Source organism: Chelonoidis abingdonii, chromosome 25 (assembly GCF_003597395.2).
Source record: "Chelonoidis abingdonii isolate Lonesome George chromosome 25, CheloAbing_2.0, whole genome shotgun sequence".
NCBI lineage: Eukaryota > Metazoa > Chordata > Testudines > Testudinidae > Chelonoidis > Chelonoidis abingdonii.
Window position 1 is genome coordinate 8,250,321 of NC_133793.1, and position 16,954 is coordinate 8,267,274.

The window sequence follows — 16,954 nt, forward strand, 5'->3', positions numbered from 1 at the left end:
TGGGCAGCAAGGCTGCAGCATGAGGCTTCCAGCTCCCCTACTCCCTCCCCTTCCTTTCCTGTTGATAACGGGCCAAGGGTAATGCTGGAAATTAAGTCTTTCCCTGCTCCAGGGCTGGCTCTATAGGCAGGGAGCTAACCAAGGAACTACAGCTCCCAGGGCCCCCTGTTGGTTCTCAGCTCCCAGGCTGGATCTCTGCCGGCTGCCGCCCCTGCAAATGGGCTGCCCCAAGCACCTGCTTGCTTTGCTGGTGCCTAGAGCTACCCCTGGCCTCAGCAAAAGAACAACTCTGATTCTTCCTTTCTGTGATGCTCTAGGCCTAACTGAGCTCCACACATCATGGGCTGTGCATTTGGAAGTCAAGACAGTGGTCCAGATTTGCTTGGGAAATAGAAGCAATGGGCCAAATTCATCCCTGGTATAACATCAGCAGTGTTGTCTGGAGTTCCTAATGAGATTGGGAGTTTGGGTTCATTTTCAGATGTGTCATAAAAGTGCAAATGTTCATCTGAGGTCTGAAGGGCGAGAGGAAGGATCTTACATTTTCTATCTGGTTCTTCAACCGTCTCTAATGGAGAGGTTGAATGTTTGGGTTGGGAGGTTGAAAGATTTGCTTTCCATGGTTTCTCTGGAAAATATTTTGTCCTGATGATTTTCCCAGGTTTAGTGTGTAAACAGCCGTCTGCCCCACCTTCCAATGCTCATTTTTCCAATGTGCCCGGCCCACTTACTTGTTGCCTTTATCTTCAATTTTGACTCGATTAGGATCTGGAGGTCCCTCATAATCCTTTGACCAGATAAATTCAGAGGAGTCACACATATCAGGAGTTTCAAAAGCCATGTAAACAAAGCCCTCTTTGTCCACTCCCAGTTCAATCTCATTTGTGCCTGCATAAGAGAAACAAAATTTTGGAAACATTAGAAAAATTTTTCTAACTATAAAGATAGTTAAGCATTGGGATAGGCTTCCAAGGGAAGTTGTGAAATAAGAACATAATGGCCATACTGAGTCAGACCAACAGTCCTTTTAGCCCCGTATCTTGTCTTCTGACTTTGGCCAGTGCCAGATGCTTCAGAGGGAATGAACAGAACAGGGCAGTTTTCAATGACCCATCCTCTGTCATCCAGTTCCAACTTCTGGCATTTGGAGGCTTAGGGATACCCAGAGCATGGGGTCCCTGACCATCTTGGCTAATAGCCATTGATGGACCTATCCTTCAGGAACTTATCTAATTCTTTTTTGAACCCCGCTAAACTTTTGGCTTTCACAACATCCCATGGCAATGAGTTTCACACATTGTGTGAAGAAGTACTTTCTTTTTTTGTTTTAAACCTGCTGCCTATTAATTTCTTTGGGTGACTCCCTAGTTCTTGTGTTATGTGAGGGGGTAAGTAACACTTTTTTATTCACTTTCTCCACACCATTCATGATTTTATAGACCTCTATCATATATTCCCTTTACTTGTCTCTTTCCTTAGATGAACAGTTCCAGTATTGTTTATCTCTTTCTATGGAAGCTGTGTTCCACACCCCTAATCATTTTTGTTGACCTTCTCTGCACATTTTCCAATTCTAATATATATTTTTTGAGATTATGATGACCAGAACCACATGCAGTATTCAAGGTGTGGGCATACCATGGATTTATATAGTGGCATTATGATATTTTCTGTTTTATTATCTATCCCAAGGGTAGGCAACCTATGGCATGCATGCTGCCTTCGGCACACGAGCTGATTTTCAGTGGCACTTATGCTGCCTGGGTCCTGGCCACCAGTCCGGAGGGCTCTGCATTTTAATTTAATTTTAAATGAAGCTTCTTAAACATTTTAAAAACCTTATTTACTTTACATACAACAATAGTTTAGTTATATATTATAGACTTATAGAAAGAGACGGATCTTTCTATAGTCCGTGATAAACTATAACAAACTATGGTTGTAAGTAAAGTAAATAAGGTTTTTAAAATGTTAAGAAGCTTCATTTAAAATTAAATTAAAATGACAGAGCCTAAAAACCTTAAAATGTATTACTGGCATGTAAAACCTTAAATTAGAGTGAATAAATGAAGACTTGGCACACCACTTCTGAATGGTTGCCAACCGCTGATCTATCCCTTTCTTATTGGTTCCTAATATTGTTAGCTTTTTTGACTGCTGCTGCACATTGAGTGGATGTTTTCAGAGAACTATCGACAATGATGCCAAGATTTTTTGTGCATGGTAACAGTTAATTTAGACCCTATCATTTTGTATGTATAGTTGGGATTATTTTCCCAATGTGCATTATTTTGTACTTATCAACATACATTGAATTTCATCTGCCATTTTGTCACCCAGTTTTGTTAGATCCCTTTGTAACAATTTGCTGTCAGATTTGGATTTAACTATCATGAGTAATTTTGTATCATCTGCAAATTTTGCCACTTCACTATTCACCCCTTTTTCCAGATTATTTATAAATATATTGCACAGCACAGGTCCCTGCACTGATCTTTGAGGGACTCCACTATTTACCTATCTCCATTGTTACCATTTATTCCTTCCCTTTGTTTCCTATCTTTGAACCTCTTACTAATCCATGAAAGGACCTTCCCTCTTATCCCAGGACTGCCTACTTTGCTTAAGAGCCTTTGGTGAGGCTTTTTGAAAGTCCAAGTACACTATATCCACTGGTTCACCTTTGTCCACATATTTGCTGGTACCCTCAAAGAGTTCTAATTGATTGGTGATGCATGATTTCCCTTTACAAATGCTGTGTTGACTCTTCCCCAGCATATCATGTTTATCTATGTGTTTGATAATTCTGTTCTTTACTATAGTTTTAACGAATTTGCCTGGTACTGAAGTTAGGCTTACCAGCCTGTAATTGCTAGGATCGCCTCTAGAGTCTTTTTCAAAAATCAGTATTACATTAGCTATCCTCCTGTCATCTGCTATAGAGGCTGATTTAAGTGATAGGTTACATACTGTTAATAGTTCTGCAATTTCATATTTTAGTTCTTTCAGAACTCTTGGGTGAATACTATCTGGTCCTGGTGACTTATTACTGTTTAATTTATCTGTTTGTTCAAAAACCTCTTTTCTTGACAACTCAGTCTGGGACAGTTTCTCACATTTGTTCCGTCAGAAGAATGCCTCAGCTGTGGGAGTCTCCCCTACATCCTCTGCAGTGAAGGCCAATGAAAAGAATTCATTTAGCTTCTCTACATCAGCCTTGTCTTCCTTGAGTGTTCCTTTTACACTTGACTTGCTAGTGTTCATGCCTCTTTCTATTTTCCTCACTTGGTTTTGACCTCAGATTTCTAAAGGATGCCTTTTTCTCCTCTAACTGCCTCTTTTACTCTTTTTTTTTTTGGCTCTTCTACTATTTTTTTATTTGAGGTATATATTTAGTTTGAGCCTCTGTGGTGTTTTTATATAGTCTCCTTGCAGTTTGTAGGCATTTCATCCTTGTTGACGGTTCCTTTTAATTTCCATTTAACTACCTTCCTCATTTTTGTGTGGTTCCTTTTACTGAAGTTAAATGCTACGTGGTGGGTTTTTTTGGTATTTTTCCCGTACAGAGATGCTCTTTAATCTTGTCACTCCATTTGCTATTGTTAAAAATAAATAAAAATGGAACTAAACATTTAATAAGCAGGTTTTTATCAGAGTATTAATAAGATTTTTAGAGAAACCTGTCTTGGTGTACCCCATTAAAAATCACAGCACAGCATTTCTGAGATATGTAGCAAACCCCCCTCCTGTGGATGCTTGGGCTGTTGTGATAAACAGTTTTTTCCCCTAAAGCAAAGGGTTAAATTCATCCTTGGTGTAACTGCACTGAAATGAAATAAAATGAGTTTATGCCAGGGCTAAATTAATCTCATTTAGCAGGATAGAACGGACTACATCCATGCAGACTGAAACACAAAATGGGCCCAGTTTTATTGGACATGGTCCAACTGTGAAGCATGTTAATATGCACTAAGCAAGCCAGCTGGTCCGTTATACTTAATTCTGCCTCAGTGTGGGGGGCTGGACTAGAGGATCTTTTAAGATTCTTCTTCGAGTGCTTGGTCATATTCATTCCAAGTAGTTATGCGCGCGCCGCGTGCACATTCGTCGGAAGAATTTTCCCCTAGCAACACCCGGCGGGTCAGCAGGTGCCCCCTGGCGTGGCGCCTTTGCGGCACCGTATATATGCCCCTGCCGACCCGGCCGCTCCCCAGTTCCTTCTTACTCCAGTAGAAGTTTTCGGTCCAATGGCAACTGTTACTTACCAAATGTAATACAGACTAGTCATTCCTCCCAAATTAAATGGTGGGTTCTTTGGTTCTTCTGGCATATGGGTAGCCCGTGGAGGCCAAGGACCTGCAAATTTTCTCAAATGTGCTTTTTGTTTACTGATGAACATGCAACTAGACTTAGAGGATTGGAACTGTTTCAGAAGGAGGGACATGTTTTGCTAGGTTTTTATGCATTTGCCACAGGAAAAATGTTGAAGTGTTTTTCCATTCATTTCAGGCATCCCTAATTTCAGTGGAGTCTGAACTATAATGAAATGAATACATCAATTATATTTGTGAATGGGCCAGGCCTTATAATTGAAGCACTTGGATTTTGAAGCAAGGGACGCACTTGATCTGCATCAAACACTACCACTGACTTATATTCCCCCAATAGTTACAATGTAAGGTCAGTGATCTTAAGGATTTGAATCTGAGAGTGGAGTTCGTTTCTTCACACCAGTATACTGTCTTGCATTCCGGAGCTATGGGTGAGTGGGAAGGCCCCAAACTAGCTCGTCAGTAGCTTAACAAAGAGCAGCCGACATCAGGAACAATGAGACCGTGTTGGTGAGCCCATTAAGAAGAATACACTCTCCGCACGAGACTTTCCGGCGGGAAGGCGACACGGTACCTGATACACCACATCCAGCAATGGTATCCACTTTAGTTGTTAACCGCAGCATTTGTAATAAGTCCTTGGCCCAGATTCCCTCCCTGACGGCACCAGCATATGCCTTGGCCCCCCTGCTAGTGTAATCTGCCTTGAGCTGGGATCCAGCGGGCAAAGAGCCTTGCCAGCTCCCCTCTGTGCTGGAGAGTGAGAGAGCCCTGACACTGGGCAAGGGCAGCCACTGAGGGAATGAATCCCAATGTGCCTGTGAGACCCTGATCCAGAACCTCTGCCACGCAGCTTGTGCAGCCCAGCGTTCTCTAGTCTCCGCAATGGATTCAAGCTTCTCTGCTCAGGGTAACCCCTGGGGGAGGCGAGGCAGAGTTCCTGCAGGAATAAATCTTTCCTGCTTACAGAGCCCGGTCCACTCTAATGGGCATAGGGCATTGCACACGGCACCCACACATGCACACACCCCTTTGTGGGGAAGAGTCAGCTCTGGGATAATTGGGGTCAAACCCTTCCCACGTATCCCGCTGCAAACCTTCTCCTGGCCTTTAGTGAGCAAATGGAGGTTGTGAGGGGCTAGTGCGGTAACAGCAGAAGTGTGGCTGTGGGGCTTGGCCAGTGCTGGTCCAGGTCGCCTGGCTTGAACCCAGCCGACCCAGGGAGATGGAGCCGGTCACCAAGTTCAGCTCTGGATGGCAGAGATGTAGGAGCTAGGGGAGTAAACGGCAAGTAAGGTACCAGGCGCGCACACAGGAAAGGAGACCCGGCCCTCCCCCACTGGGTCGGGAGTTAGCCGGCAGACCTCTACGGCGACCCAGACCCTGAAACCGCCACAAACAGCCCCCCTCTAGAGCAAGAACCTGAGGAGGAACCTGTGGTCCCCGGTCTCTCGTCCTCCTCCTCACCGGAGATGAGGCGGTGGCGGGCACTTCAACTTCGGGCCCGCCCCATCGACCTACGCGCGCCACCAGGACCTGCTCCGCGCGTAGCGTTGAGCATTAACCTGCAGGTGGAGGAAGTCCCCGAGGTGGAGGAACCGGTCGTGGACATTCTGTCTTCAGATGCCCCGACACGGGTCGCTCTGCCCTTCATACGCTCCATCCAAGCAAGAGCGGACACAATATGGCAGTCTCGGCGTCTATCCCTCCAACGGCCAGGGGCGTGGAGAGGAAGTACATGGTGCCCTCTAAAGGGTACCAGTACCTCTACACCCATCCTCCTCCATGCTCCCTGGTCGTACAATCCGTCAACGAGAGGGAGCGCCATGGCCAGCCAGCCCCGCCCCAAAATCGCGGGAGGCTAAACGCATGGACCTGCTGGGGACGCAAAGTGTACTCCGCAGGGGGTCTGCAGTTGCGGGTTGCCAACCAACAGCCCTCCTCAGTAGATACAATTTTAACACCTGGCAGTCCATGGCCAAGTTCACTGAGCTGGTACCGCTAGACTCCCGTCCGGAGTTCCAGAGCCTGCTGGAGGAGGGCAAGAAGATCTCCAGAACCTCCCTGCAGGCCTCCCTCGACGGCGCAGATTCAGCGGCTAGGACCGTCGCGGCAGGAGTAACAATGAGGAGGATTTCGTGGTTGCAGGTGTCCGGCTTTGCCTCCAGAACTGCAACACACGATCCAGGACCTCCCATTCGAGGGACAGGGCCTCTTTTCGGAGAAGACGGACCCACGTCTCCAAAGCCTAAAGGACAACCGCATTATCATGCGCTCCTTAGGCATGCACACACCGCAGACCCAAAGAAGGTCCTTCCGCGCGCAGCCTCCGCGCCCCTATCCCCACCACGCCCCCGTCAAGACTTTAATAGACGACGGGGCCGTGTGAACCGGAGACGTCAGTCTGGTTCCCAAGGGGGACAAAATAATGGTTCCGCCAAACAGCCGCCGGGACCTAAACAAAATTTTTGAAGGTGCGGTCGAGAGCAGAGCACCAGTCCCTTTCCGGGTCTCCTTTCCTTTTTTCAAACCGCCTTTCTCCCTTCCTCCCGGCGTGGACCCGTCTAACTTCGATCGTTGGGTTCTGCGCACGGTGGAGTTTGGCTACCACCTCCAGTTTATTTCGCCTCCTCCCTCCCACCCACCCTCCCCGTCCCTCTTCAGGGACCCCTCTCACGAGCATCTCCTGTACCAGGAGGTCCTCACGCTTCTCGAAATCGGAGCCATAGAGGAGGTGCCTCAAGATCTCAGAGGGAGAGGGTTTTACTCCCGCTATTTTTTAATCCCCAAGTCAAAAGGGGTCTCCGACCCATCCTAGACCTGCCGCGGACTCAACGCCTTCGTGAAGAAGTTGAAGTTCCGCATGGTGTCCTTGGGGTCTATTATCCCGTCCCTGGACCCGGGAGACTGGTTCGCTGCTCTCGACATGAAGGACGCCTACTTTCATGTTTCGATCTACCCACCACACAGACGTTTCTTCGCTTTGTGGTACGGGACCGCCACTTTCAATTCACGGTCCTGCCCTTCGGCCTTTCCTCTGCCCCGCGGTGTGTTTACAAAATGTATGGCGGTAGTGGCCGCTTTCCTCCGTCGACGAGGCATATGTGTCTTCCCCTACCTGGACGACTGGCTTGTTCGCTGGGTCTTCAGAGGCTCAGGTCGCCACACACATAGCGGTCATAACAGAGCTGTTCGAAACTCTAGGGCTCTTGATCAATTTCGACAAGTCCATCCTCGTACCAACGCAGAGGATAGACTTCATAGGAGCTCTCTTAGACTCCACTCTCGCGACAGCCTCGCTTCCACCCTGCCGTTTCCAGGCGATAGTCTCTATAATAGAGGGCCTACTCGCCTTCCCCACGACCTCGGCCGGGTTTGTCTCAGCCTGCTCGGTCACATGCGCGGCCTGCACCTTTGTCACCAAGAACGCCAAGCTCCGCCTTCGCCCCTGCAAATTTACGCCCGTGTCGGTCGTTGACAGGGGTGCGGCTTGCTGACCTCCACTTCCCTAGCTTTCAACCTGTTTTTCTCTAGTTTATACTATAGTTGTAGTTAGTGTTTAATTTCTTAGTCTTTAATGAGTAGTATTTAGTTAATTTTGTAATATTAGTTAGAGGGCTGAGGTTTCTCCTCCTCACCCGTCCCGGACCCGGTCATCCTGCTCTCCCGGCTTCAAACAGCTGCTCAGTCTGCCAGTCGGCCGATGCCAACGGAGACCCCACGATTGTTGCCTGACCCAGTGCCTGGGGGAGTCCCACTTGACGGGACACAGTGCAAAATCTGTAAGTTCCTTTTCGAACAAGGACAAAAAAAGGAGCGGAATCGGCGTTCTAAGCAGCTCCTTAATGGAGCCGCCTTGACCTGCAGCCTCCGGCCACAACCGAGCGCACTGAAGTCCTTTACCGCGGCAGAAGTTCCGCATCGGCCTGGAGATGACCGGCACGCCAAAAACACCACAGCCACAAGCGTCTCTTGGCGCCAGGAAGTCAGCCGGCCCCGCTCCCTGTCGCCGAAGGCGAAGGAAGTCCACCTCCTCCGGCTGCGCTACAACACCGCGGTTGACGTGGGACCCGTGCCATCCGGCACCGCCATCTGCGCAGCACCGGTGTCTCCAGCCACTTGCTCTGGCCATGCCAAGAGCCTTGGTCGGTGCCAGACGCCCCTGGCGTGATTGCCCTCGGCGAGCTTCTGTTTCCCACTACGCCCAGAACTTTGCGATGGCGAGGGCTATTGTAGCGCTCATGACTGAACCTCACCCGCCTCAACCCCCGGCACTGCCGGTGCTGGGTGATCCCGGGAAGCCGGCTCTTGTTCGCCGATGTCCTCTCGGAGAAGTGCGACAGGCACACGGTCGAGATCGATGATACGGCAACCCCCACCGTCCCTTCCCGCCGCGCGTCTTCCGTCACACCGCGCTCGCAAGTCCCGCACCGGTCTCTCTCTCGGCGGCTGGTCGTACAATCGCGGCACCAGTCCAGGTTCACTGACTGGGTATCGTTCCGACGGTTCTACCTCCGTGGTACCGATCCCACGGAGCCTCTCACGTCGGTTGTCGGCGATCTTCCTCCGCACCAGGCCTGTAGCACGGTCCGCTCACTGGTCGCCTCGGCACATTGCTGGTCCGCAGGTCCGCCTCCCGTCCGCACGTACGACTCACGCCCCGATCCTCGCCATACAACGTGAGGTCGGGTACCAGTCCCACGACGATTGCTCCACCTTGGCCGTCACGGCACCTCGGTTTCTCTCGCCTGGAACAGCGCTTCTCTTTTACGGGGGATGTGGCCCGAACCAAAGCACCGGGCTGGGACAGCGCCGGTTGTCTTCTGGACACTTGGGCCTCTCATCAAGCCAGGCTCCGATTCCGACCTTGTGTATCCCGCCTTCCCGCTATCCCATACCGCGCCGGTACCGGTGGCTCTATTCAGCGTTCCTACCGCCATGAGGCCGACCACTCTACTGCGCGATCCGGACCCTGAAACCCCGACACAAACAGCCCCCCCTTGGCAAGACCCTAGTAGGACCACCCTTCGGCTCCTCGTCTTCTCCTCCTCCTCACCGAACAGAGGATCGCTCCCGGTGCGGCACTTCACTTCGGGCGCGCAACCCCCTAACGACATACTGTCGCCCACCAGGACCTGCTCCCCGCGTACGTTCGACTTCACTGCCAGGTGGAGGAAGTCCCCGCAGGTGGAGGACTACCCGGTCTGTGGATTTGTCTTATCGCGAACGCCCGACAGCGGGTCGCCTCTGCCTATGTCCCTAACGCACATCCAGACCAAGACGTGGACACAAATTGTGGCAGTCTCGGCCGTCTATCCTCCACGAGCAGGGCCGTGGAGAGGAATGTACATGGCTGCCCTCTAAAGGGTAACCAGCTCCTCTACACCCATCCTCCTCCTGCTCCCTGTCGTTACATATCCATCACACTAGAGGACAGTGCCATGGCCAGCCAGCCCCCGCCCCAAATCGCGGAGCTAAACGCACTGACCTGGCTGGGTACGCAAAGGTACTCGCAGGGGTCTGCAGTTGGGTGTGTCAACAACAGGCCTCTCAGTAGATACCATTTTAACACCACCCACACCCACCAAGAAGGAACTGAGGAGCGGCCGGGTCGGCAGGGGCATATATACGGTGCCGCAAAGGCGCCACGCCAGGGGGTGCCTGCCGACCCGCCGGGTGTTGCTAGGGGAAAATTCTTTCGACGAACGTTCACGCGGCACGCGCACACCTACTTGGAATGAATATGAGCAACACATCTCGAAGAACAACAGTTACAAAGGTGAGTAACCGTCTTTTCTGCCCCCGCCCCCAGCCCTACTCTCCTGTGATTCTGTTTGCACTGCAGGTGCTGTGGGTACTCTCACACACATTGCAAACTTTTATCATAGCACAAGATGAACTGTAAACTCAGCTAATCAGTAGTGAGAAAGGATAGTTCATTGGGTAGGACTCTCACCTTACACTGGGGAAACCTGTGTTCAAGTCCCTGCTCTACCACAGACTTGTGCGTGAAGTGTAGCAAATCACTGAGTGTCCCTGTGCTACAGGGAAATCTAGCATTTCCCTACTTCACAGTGTGCTGCAAGGAAGGATAAACATGTTAGAGACTGCGGGGTGCTCAGACCCTATGGTAACAGAGACCGGAGATGTATTGTAGCTAGAATACTCTGTTTTCCCTTCACACCGCAGCCTGCACAATTGACCCTAGTGTCTTTTTATTGAGAAGCACTCAACAAAGACAGAATTTGTTCACTCTTAGGTTCATACCTGGTTTGGTTTCAACCACCACAGGATCCGAGGGGATGGAAGGTGGACCAATCCCTGCCTTGTTCAATGCCCGTACTCGGAAAATATAGCATTTCCCCGTCTCCAGGTCAGAAACCTGCAGAAACCCAATATAATGAATGAACACCATACTAAATAATAAGGAATGCCTGCCTGCTAGGTTTATATACAAACCCTCATGTGGGTGCTGGCTGTCGGCTGCTTATTTAGTTGCTTCCATTCCTCTGACCCCTCTTCGCAGACATCAATGTAATATCCAGTGACTGGACCTGTTCCTGTATACAATGGTGCTTCCCAGTGCAGCATCAGGTTTGCGTCCCGCACCTCGGTGAACCTCACATCATAGGGGGGGCCTGTTTGGAGGAAGGGCAGACTGTCAAACCGGGACATCAGAACTGATGATGCAGTAACGTGCCTCTGGTGTGAGCCTCAGATCGCAGGGTTGGGGCAACGAATGAATGGTGGGCTCAGAAGAGGTCCTTTCTCCAGCAGGATTTGTATGAAAGTGGCCATGTTGTCCTGTTTAACGTCGTTTGTAATGATGTAACATACAGAGAGGTTTACATAGTGCACCAGGGTTCCCCATTCTCTGGCAACAGGATTCCAGAGCATAGGGTTCCCAACTGGCTACATGGCATAGTTTAGCAATGATCCTTCTTCTTCTTTATTATCTGTATTACTGTAGCACCATTATGGACTAGGGTCACATGGTGCTAAGCGCTGTACAAACAGAACAGAAAGATGATCCCTGTTCCATAGGGCTTCTCCTCGTGCTCTGAGGAAGAGCTCTCAGCGCTTGAGGTGCCTGCTTTTTTTTGTAGCAGATGACTTTTCTTTTTCCTTTGTTCCTTTAATACAGTCCCAGGAAACAGATGGCCCAAAGGTAACAGGCCATGTGGATCTGCACCTCTGTGCATGAGGTAAGAGGTGCTTCTCCAGCACCAGCACAGTTTGTATCTCCTTGCCTGGTGACATGTACACTAACATTTTAGTGAAGGGGATTCAGATTCCCAAGTCACCAGCATGACTGGGAGATGGGCCGAAGCTGCAAAATTCTGGCACAGATTCCAACCCCAGTCTTCCCAAAATGTGGAAGGAGCTATGTGATAAATAAAGGAGGGTAGGGAGGAGGTAGCTCCCTTTGATGGACACCCAGCCAGCCAGTTAAATGTAAAATCCCTCTTGGGAGCTGTTCTTTATTTGCTTTACCTGTAAAGCAAGTAAAGAACAACTGGCTGGGTGTCCATCAAGGGGAGTTACCTCCCTCCCCTTTATTTATCACAAGCTCTGATCCGGGCTTCTGGGTCTGTCGGCTATATAGATCACAATACGGCTCCTGATCCAAACTTCCCCAAAGTTTGGTGTGTTTGGATCCAGGGTTCTTACCAGAACTCATCAATAAGACCAAATCCACAGTTTTCCAAAAATCTCATATCATCACCGAAGAGTAAGTCAGTTTATTTTATGAAAGGGGGATAGTGAATGTCCCTGGAATTGTTTTCTGGCTGTTGCTGATACGTTGTCCTTACCTGGCTGCGGCATCGTCCATTCCTCACACTTGAACAAGTCACTGGGTTCAGATACTTTCCCTACTCCCGCCATGTTAGTCGCACAAGCACGGAACTCATAGAAATGTCCTTCATTGAGGTTGGTAACCTTTGAGGACAGAAACAAAAGAGATTATTAGCATAGCCTTATACAGTGTGTTTGTAACTGGGATCTTTAAGGGCATGTTTTTAGGATGGCATGGAAAGGACTTATAAAATCCCCTCCCAACCTATTAACAAAGAGTTTTTGTAGATAATTCAATGCATCTGTTAAAAACATCCTGCGTACACATTGTATTAGAAAAGACAAGAACAACCTGCCAATTAAGATATCCTTAAAACATACTGTTGCCCCTTTGGCCTGAGTGGTTAGCCAAAATTTGGGGTCTTGCAGGGTTGTTTCTGTTTCTGTTAGGAGGAGGAATGAGTGATGCGAGTCAGGTATAGTCTTGGTGTAATCTAGTATTTACGTCTTGTTTCCCTGAACAAAGTAGGAACAAACCACAGCAGGCCATTTCTTTGCTCAGAATCCCTAGGTCTGCCACTCCTGCCAGCTCGGTGCCCAAGGAGCCATGTCCCTCTACTTCCGCTTCAAGTCACACTTACAACTGCTTCTCCTGGCTTTCTGCTCTAACACACGCAGCCTGCAACAGATATCCTACATCTCACAAACAGGGAAGCTCTTCAGTCCACACAGCTGAGCTCTGACCTACTGTGTGGCCTAGGTCCTCGAGTGGTAGCCCTCACACCCCATGCCATAAAGGGCTTGATTGCTCTTTCTGTTGAGCTGGAATGAAACCTCACAGGCTCTTAGTAACCCTGTAGAATAATTATTAAGGGACATGTTTGATGCTGAATTATGATGAATTAGAAATAGCAGCAACTTTTTATTACTCAGAACTCTCCAAACAGCCCGAGAATGCACTGGGCATCACAATGTGGAACAAACTTGAACTGAATTGCATCCTCAACGTCCAGCAGAGAAGTTGTCAGACTTACTGGGGACACTCAAAGGTGTGGGATGAAGAACAGGGAAAGAGCAAGATGGGGAGAGGGTCTGGGATACAGAAGGGTCAAGGCTGGAGGAGGAAAATGGCTCACCTCTTCATATAGCCACCACTTCCTCTGCCTCACACAGAAATGCAGTATTGCATTATGAAATCAATACCTTGTAAACTCGTTGAGCAATAGGTCTGATGTTGACTTCATGCCAGCCTAGCTCAACAGCATCATGCTGATCCAGGAAGTAGCCCAGAATCTTTCCTCCTCCTTTGTGCTTTGGGGCTTTCCACCCAATAGTCATGTCGTTCTTCCCACAGCTCAGCAGGGCAAAATCACGTGGGGCTGATGGACGAGCTAAGGTGATGACAAAGAGAGAGAAAGGAAAATAGATATTGTATGACGTAGATTAGGGATCCTGCTGGTGATCCAGAAAAGAGCTGTTAATGTTGAATCAGTTAGAGTGACTTATCTGTGCCATGCATGTGCATACCAGGCTTGATTTTCATTTGCACTAAGGCCCCTTTACACTACTCTAGCAATGTAAAGGGGCCTTCAAATGGGCCTGATTTCCATTTAAATTGTGGGAAAACTCCTGGGTGTTTCAGAGCTTTATAGTTTTAACTGGTGCAGGGCAGATTAAAGAGAGGGTGGGGTGAAGGCAGCAGTGTGAGATAATGGAGAACGATGAAGGCGCAAGACGTGACTGCTGGGAGGCTACTAATGACGTCTGCACCAGAGAAGTGGAAGATACTGAACCAGATTCTCTGCTCTCTTGCATTTTGTGTGGTCCCTTACCTGTGCCAAATGCATGCAATGCAATGTGAAACACTAACAAATCAGAGTGATAACGTTCTACCGCCACTTTGCACAAGTGCAAATGATAAGACAAGCTGCAAGGCAGGAGAGAATAAAGCCCCCTCTACCTCTAGCTGCCTAAGGGTGGGATCATTTACAAGTGGCTAGACCCAACTGTGCATAAAAGATACTCTGATGAGAGAACTAGTTTTGTGTGCGTGTGTGTGTGCAATGCAATACTTACAGATAGCCGGCCTCACAATGATAGGGTCAGATTCTGGTGAGCTGTCACCCACTCCTGCTTCACTGACAGATTTCACACAAAATACATACTCCTTCCCAGGCTGGAGCCCTGGAACAGTAAACCTATGAGAGATCATTAATTTGCTTGCACATAGCTGTTCAAAGTAAGGCAAAGAGCCCTTTGGAAAAAAAATGGCATTTCAATAATTTTATCAGTGTGTTATTTATTTCTGTGTCACATGGTTATTTACCCCTATAGCTTAAAGTGCATTGACTCACACAAGTGATACCTATTGAACAATCAGTAAATAGGGGTCAGATCTTGAGAGTTACTCAGCTGATTCCAGGCACTACTATTCCCAATGAAATCAATGGGAGTTGTGGGCATTCAGTACCTCTCAACATGTGGACCCAATAAAAGACACTTTAGTGAAGGCCTTCTGCACCAGGGCAAACTCGGAAAGAGAGGGTGTTTAATGGCTATCTCCTCGCTCTTCTTATTGGATCAGAGTCTCATTCACACTAAGGTCCCTTTACACTACTCTGCCTATGGAAAGGGCACTTAAAGTTTACACTCACTTTGACATCTCTTTATGCTGCTAGACTGCTGTGAAGCGACCTTTGTGTAAATGAGAATCCGCCCCCATTGAATTTCAGCCTAACAGGTATCTATGCTCTGATGCCACCTGCCCTTTTTGAGCACCAGTGCATTTTATTCATGGGGTGACTGAGCATGTGCTGAGCATCCCCTAAAATGCATTCCCTGAGAAGCATTTATTTCAGACCATACCTGCCCACTGTCCAAAATTGCACTTTCTGAGGCAGTGTTGCCTAGTGGATAGACCCCTGGACTGGGACTCAGGAGACCTGACTTTTCCACTGGACTGCTGGTGACCTTGTGCACGTCACTTTCCCTTCCCTGTTCCTCAATTTCCCCATCTGTAAAATGGGGATAATGATACTGCCCTTCTTGGTAAAGTGCTATATAAGTGTTGGTATTATTATAGGGATTTAGTAATTTCATTTACATCAGGCCCTATAACAAGAGGGATTCCCTTACTCGCCATTCTTGAAAGATGACACATTGTTCTACCATAGAGCAAATACAAATGGTCTGTCGTTCCACAGACACTGCGAGATTTACCTCCCCAGTGATGACTGTGCTCTGACAACACATGGAAACCTGTGCTACTTTGCTGCCCCACACATTAACTTGCCTCAGATGTTAAATTAAATCTGGACATTCCAGAACCTGAACAGTGGTTCGGTTCTAAAAACAAGCAAAGGTTTCAGATGTGTGCTACATGTGCGCATATGTGTAGGGAAATTCTTTTTTTATCTGCACCCCATTCATACCATAAACACAGAAATCCAAGTGAATGCACCATATTTGCTGAATGGAGGTGAATTGCTGAACTCACTTGTTACATGTCACGGGTTTATTGTTGACAGTCTGCCATTCATCTGTCCCAACCTCCCGACAATATATGTAATAGCCGAGGGGCTCCTGACCCTCCTTCAGCTTATCCCAATGCACAACAACAGACGTCTTGCTGTCTCTGAAAGCTAGAACTTGAGAGGGAGGTGGGAGGGGAGCTGAAAAAGGAGAAAAAATGGAACAAAATGAGTTTATTCTATTTACAAATTGTAACTCAGTTCCAGGGGTGACTTGGGATGTTTGATACCCCTATGGCCAGGGCATCATTTCCCAAAGCAGAGCACACTCCTGCTTGCAGCCTGTGGGTTTGTCTGTCTGTCTGTCTCTGGATTTTTAAGGCCTCATTCTTCTCTCACACCAGTGTAACTCCATTGATATCACTGGAGTTACTCCTGGGGTTTACACCTACCTAAATCAGAGGAGAATCAGGCCCCAATTCCCAACTCCACATGCTGTTTTGGGAACGAAATACAAAGGTCACACTGGATGGAGCAGCCAGAGGCACAGAATACCGTCAATGAACTTCAGGCCACCTTTAAACGAGAGAATTAAAAAGGCCAGCACGAGGCCTAGTGGCCTAACTTTAGCATTACGCATGGGAAACATGGGTATGAGTCTTTGCTGCCTTGTATTCTAAACATCACAGCCCAAATATTACACAATTGTCCCCACCCAACCAAACATCCTGTGTCCTGCTGCTGCTCATCTTGGAGTCCCCAGAGACTGACTCCATCATCCATCATTGCAGAATGAGGCTGTGGCCTTCCTTCTTGTTCTGCTATGTGCTACATATGTCTTAGAGCATGCACGACACAGGAGGCATTTCAGCGAGTCCCAGAAGTATGCTTGGAATGGAATATAGGGACTTGATCGGTTTCCTCTTTTTAATAACTTTAATTCCAGCCTCATTGGTTGGTTAGATTTACACTGTGTGCTGAGCAACTGCAATGTAATTAAGGGTGGATTCAAGGCTTTGAGAGACTTCCTGAAGTCCAAGTGAGAGCTGTAATGGTGTACCGCAATGCACAAAGGAAAGAGAAAATAAGCCAATGCTAGTGTTATGATGTATCACCTTTTCCATGTTATTAGTGTCATTTGTTTTATATTGTTACCTAATGTTGTTCCAGCAGTAATGGGCTCACTGGGCAAGGACGGCTCGCTTACTCCGTATTTGTTAGCAGATCGCACTCGGAAACAGTATGATTTTCCTTTCACAAGATCAAAGAGTGCAAATCTTGGGGAATTCACCGCCGTTTCCAGATTGACATTTTGCCAACTGTTGCTGCCTGCAATGGACTGGAAAGGAAAAGATG

The 16,954-nt window shown here is 48.2% G+C and overlaps 1 protein-coding gene across 1 annotated transcript in view; it reads right to left on the minus strand.

The window, feature by feature from the left end:
• MYOM3 (myomesin 3) overlaps positions 1-16,954 on the minus strand; it is a 69,299-nt gene that overhangs the window by 20,809 nt on the left and 31,536 nt on the right. The window contains exons 15-22 of the mRNA XM_032789549.2: positions 16,754-16,937; positions 15,625-15,799; positions 14,205-14,326; positions 13,332-13,519; positions 12,146-12,272; positions 10,791-10,969; positions 10,599-10,713; positions 732-888 (exon numbers count right to left, since the gene is read on the minus strand). Of these exons, the coding sequence (XP_032645440.1) occupies positions 732-888; positions 10,599-10,713; positions 10,791-10,969; positions 12,146-12,272; positions 13,332-13,519; positions 14,205-14,326; positions 15,625-15,799; positions 16,754-16,937 (1,247 nt within the window). The remainder of the gene's footprint in view (positions 1-731; positions 889-10,598; positions 10,714-10,790; positions 10,970-12,145; positions 12,273-13,331; positions 13,520-14,204; positions 14,327-15,624; positions 15,800-16,753; positions 16,938-16,954) is intronic.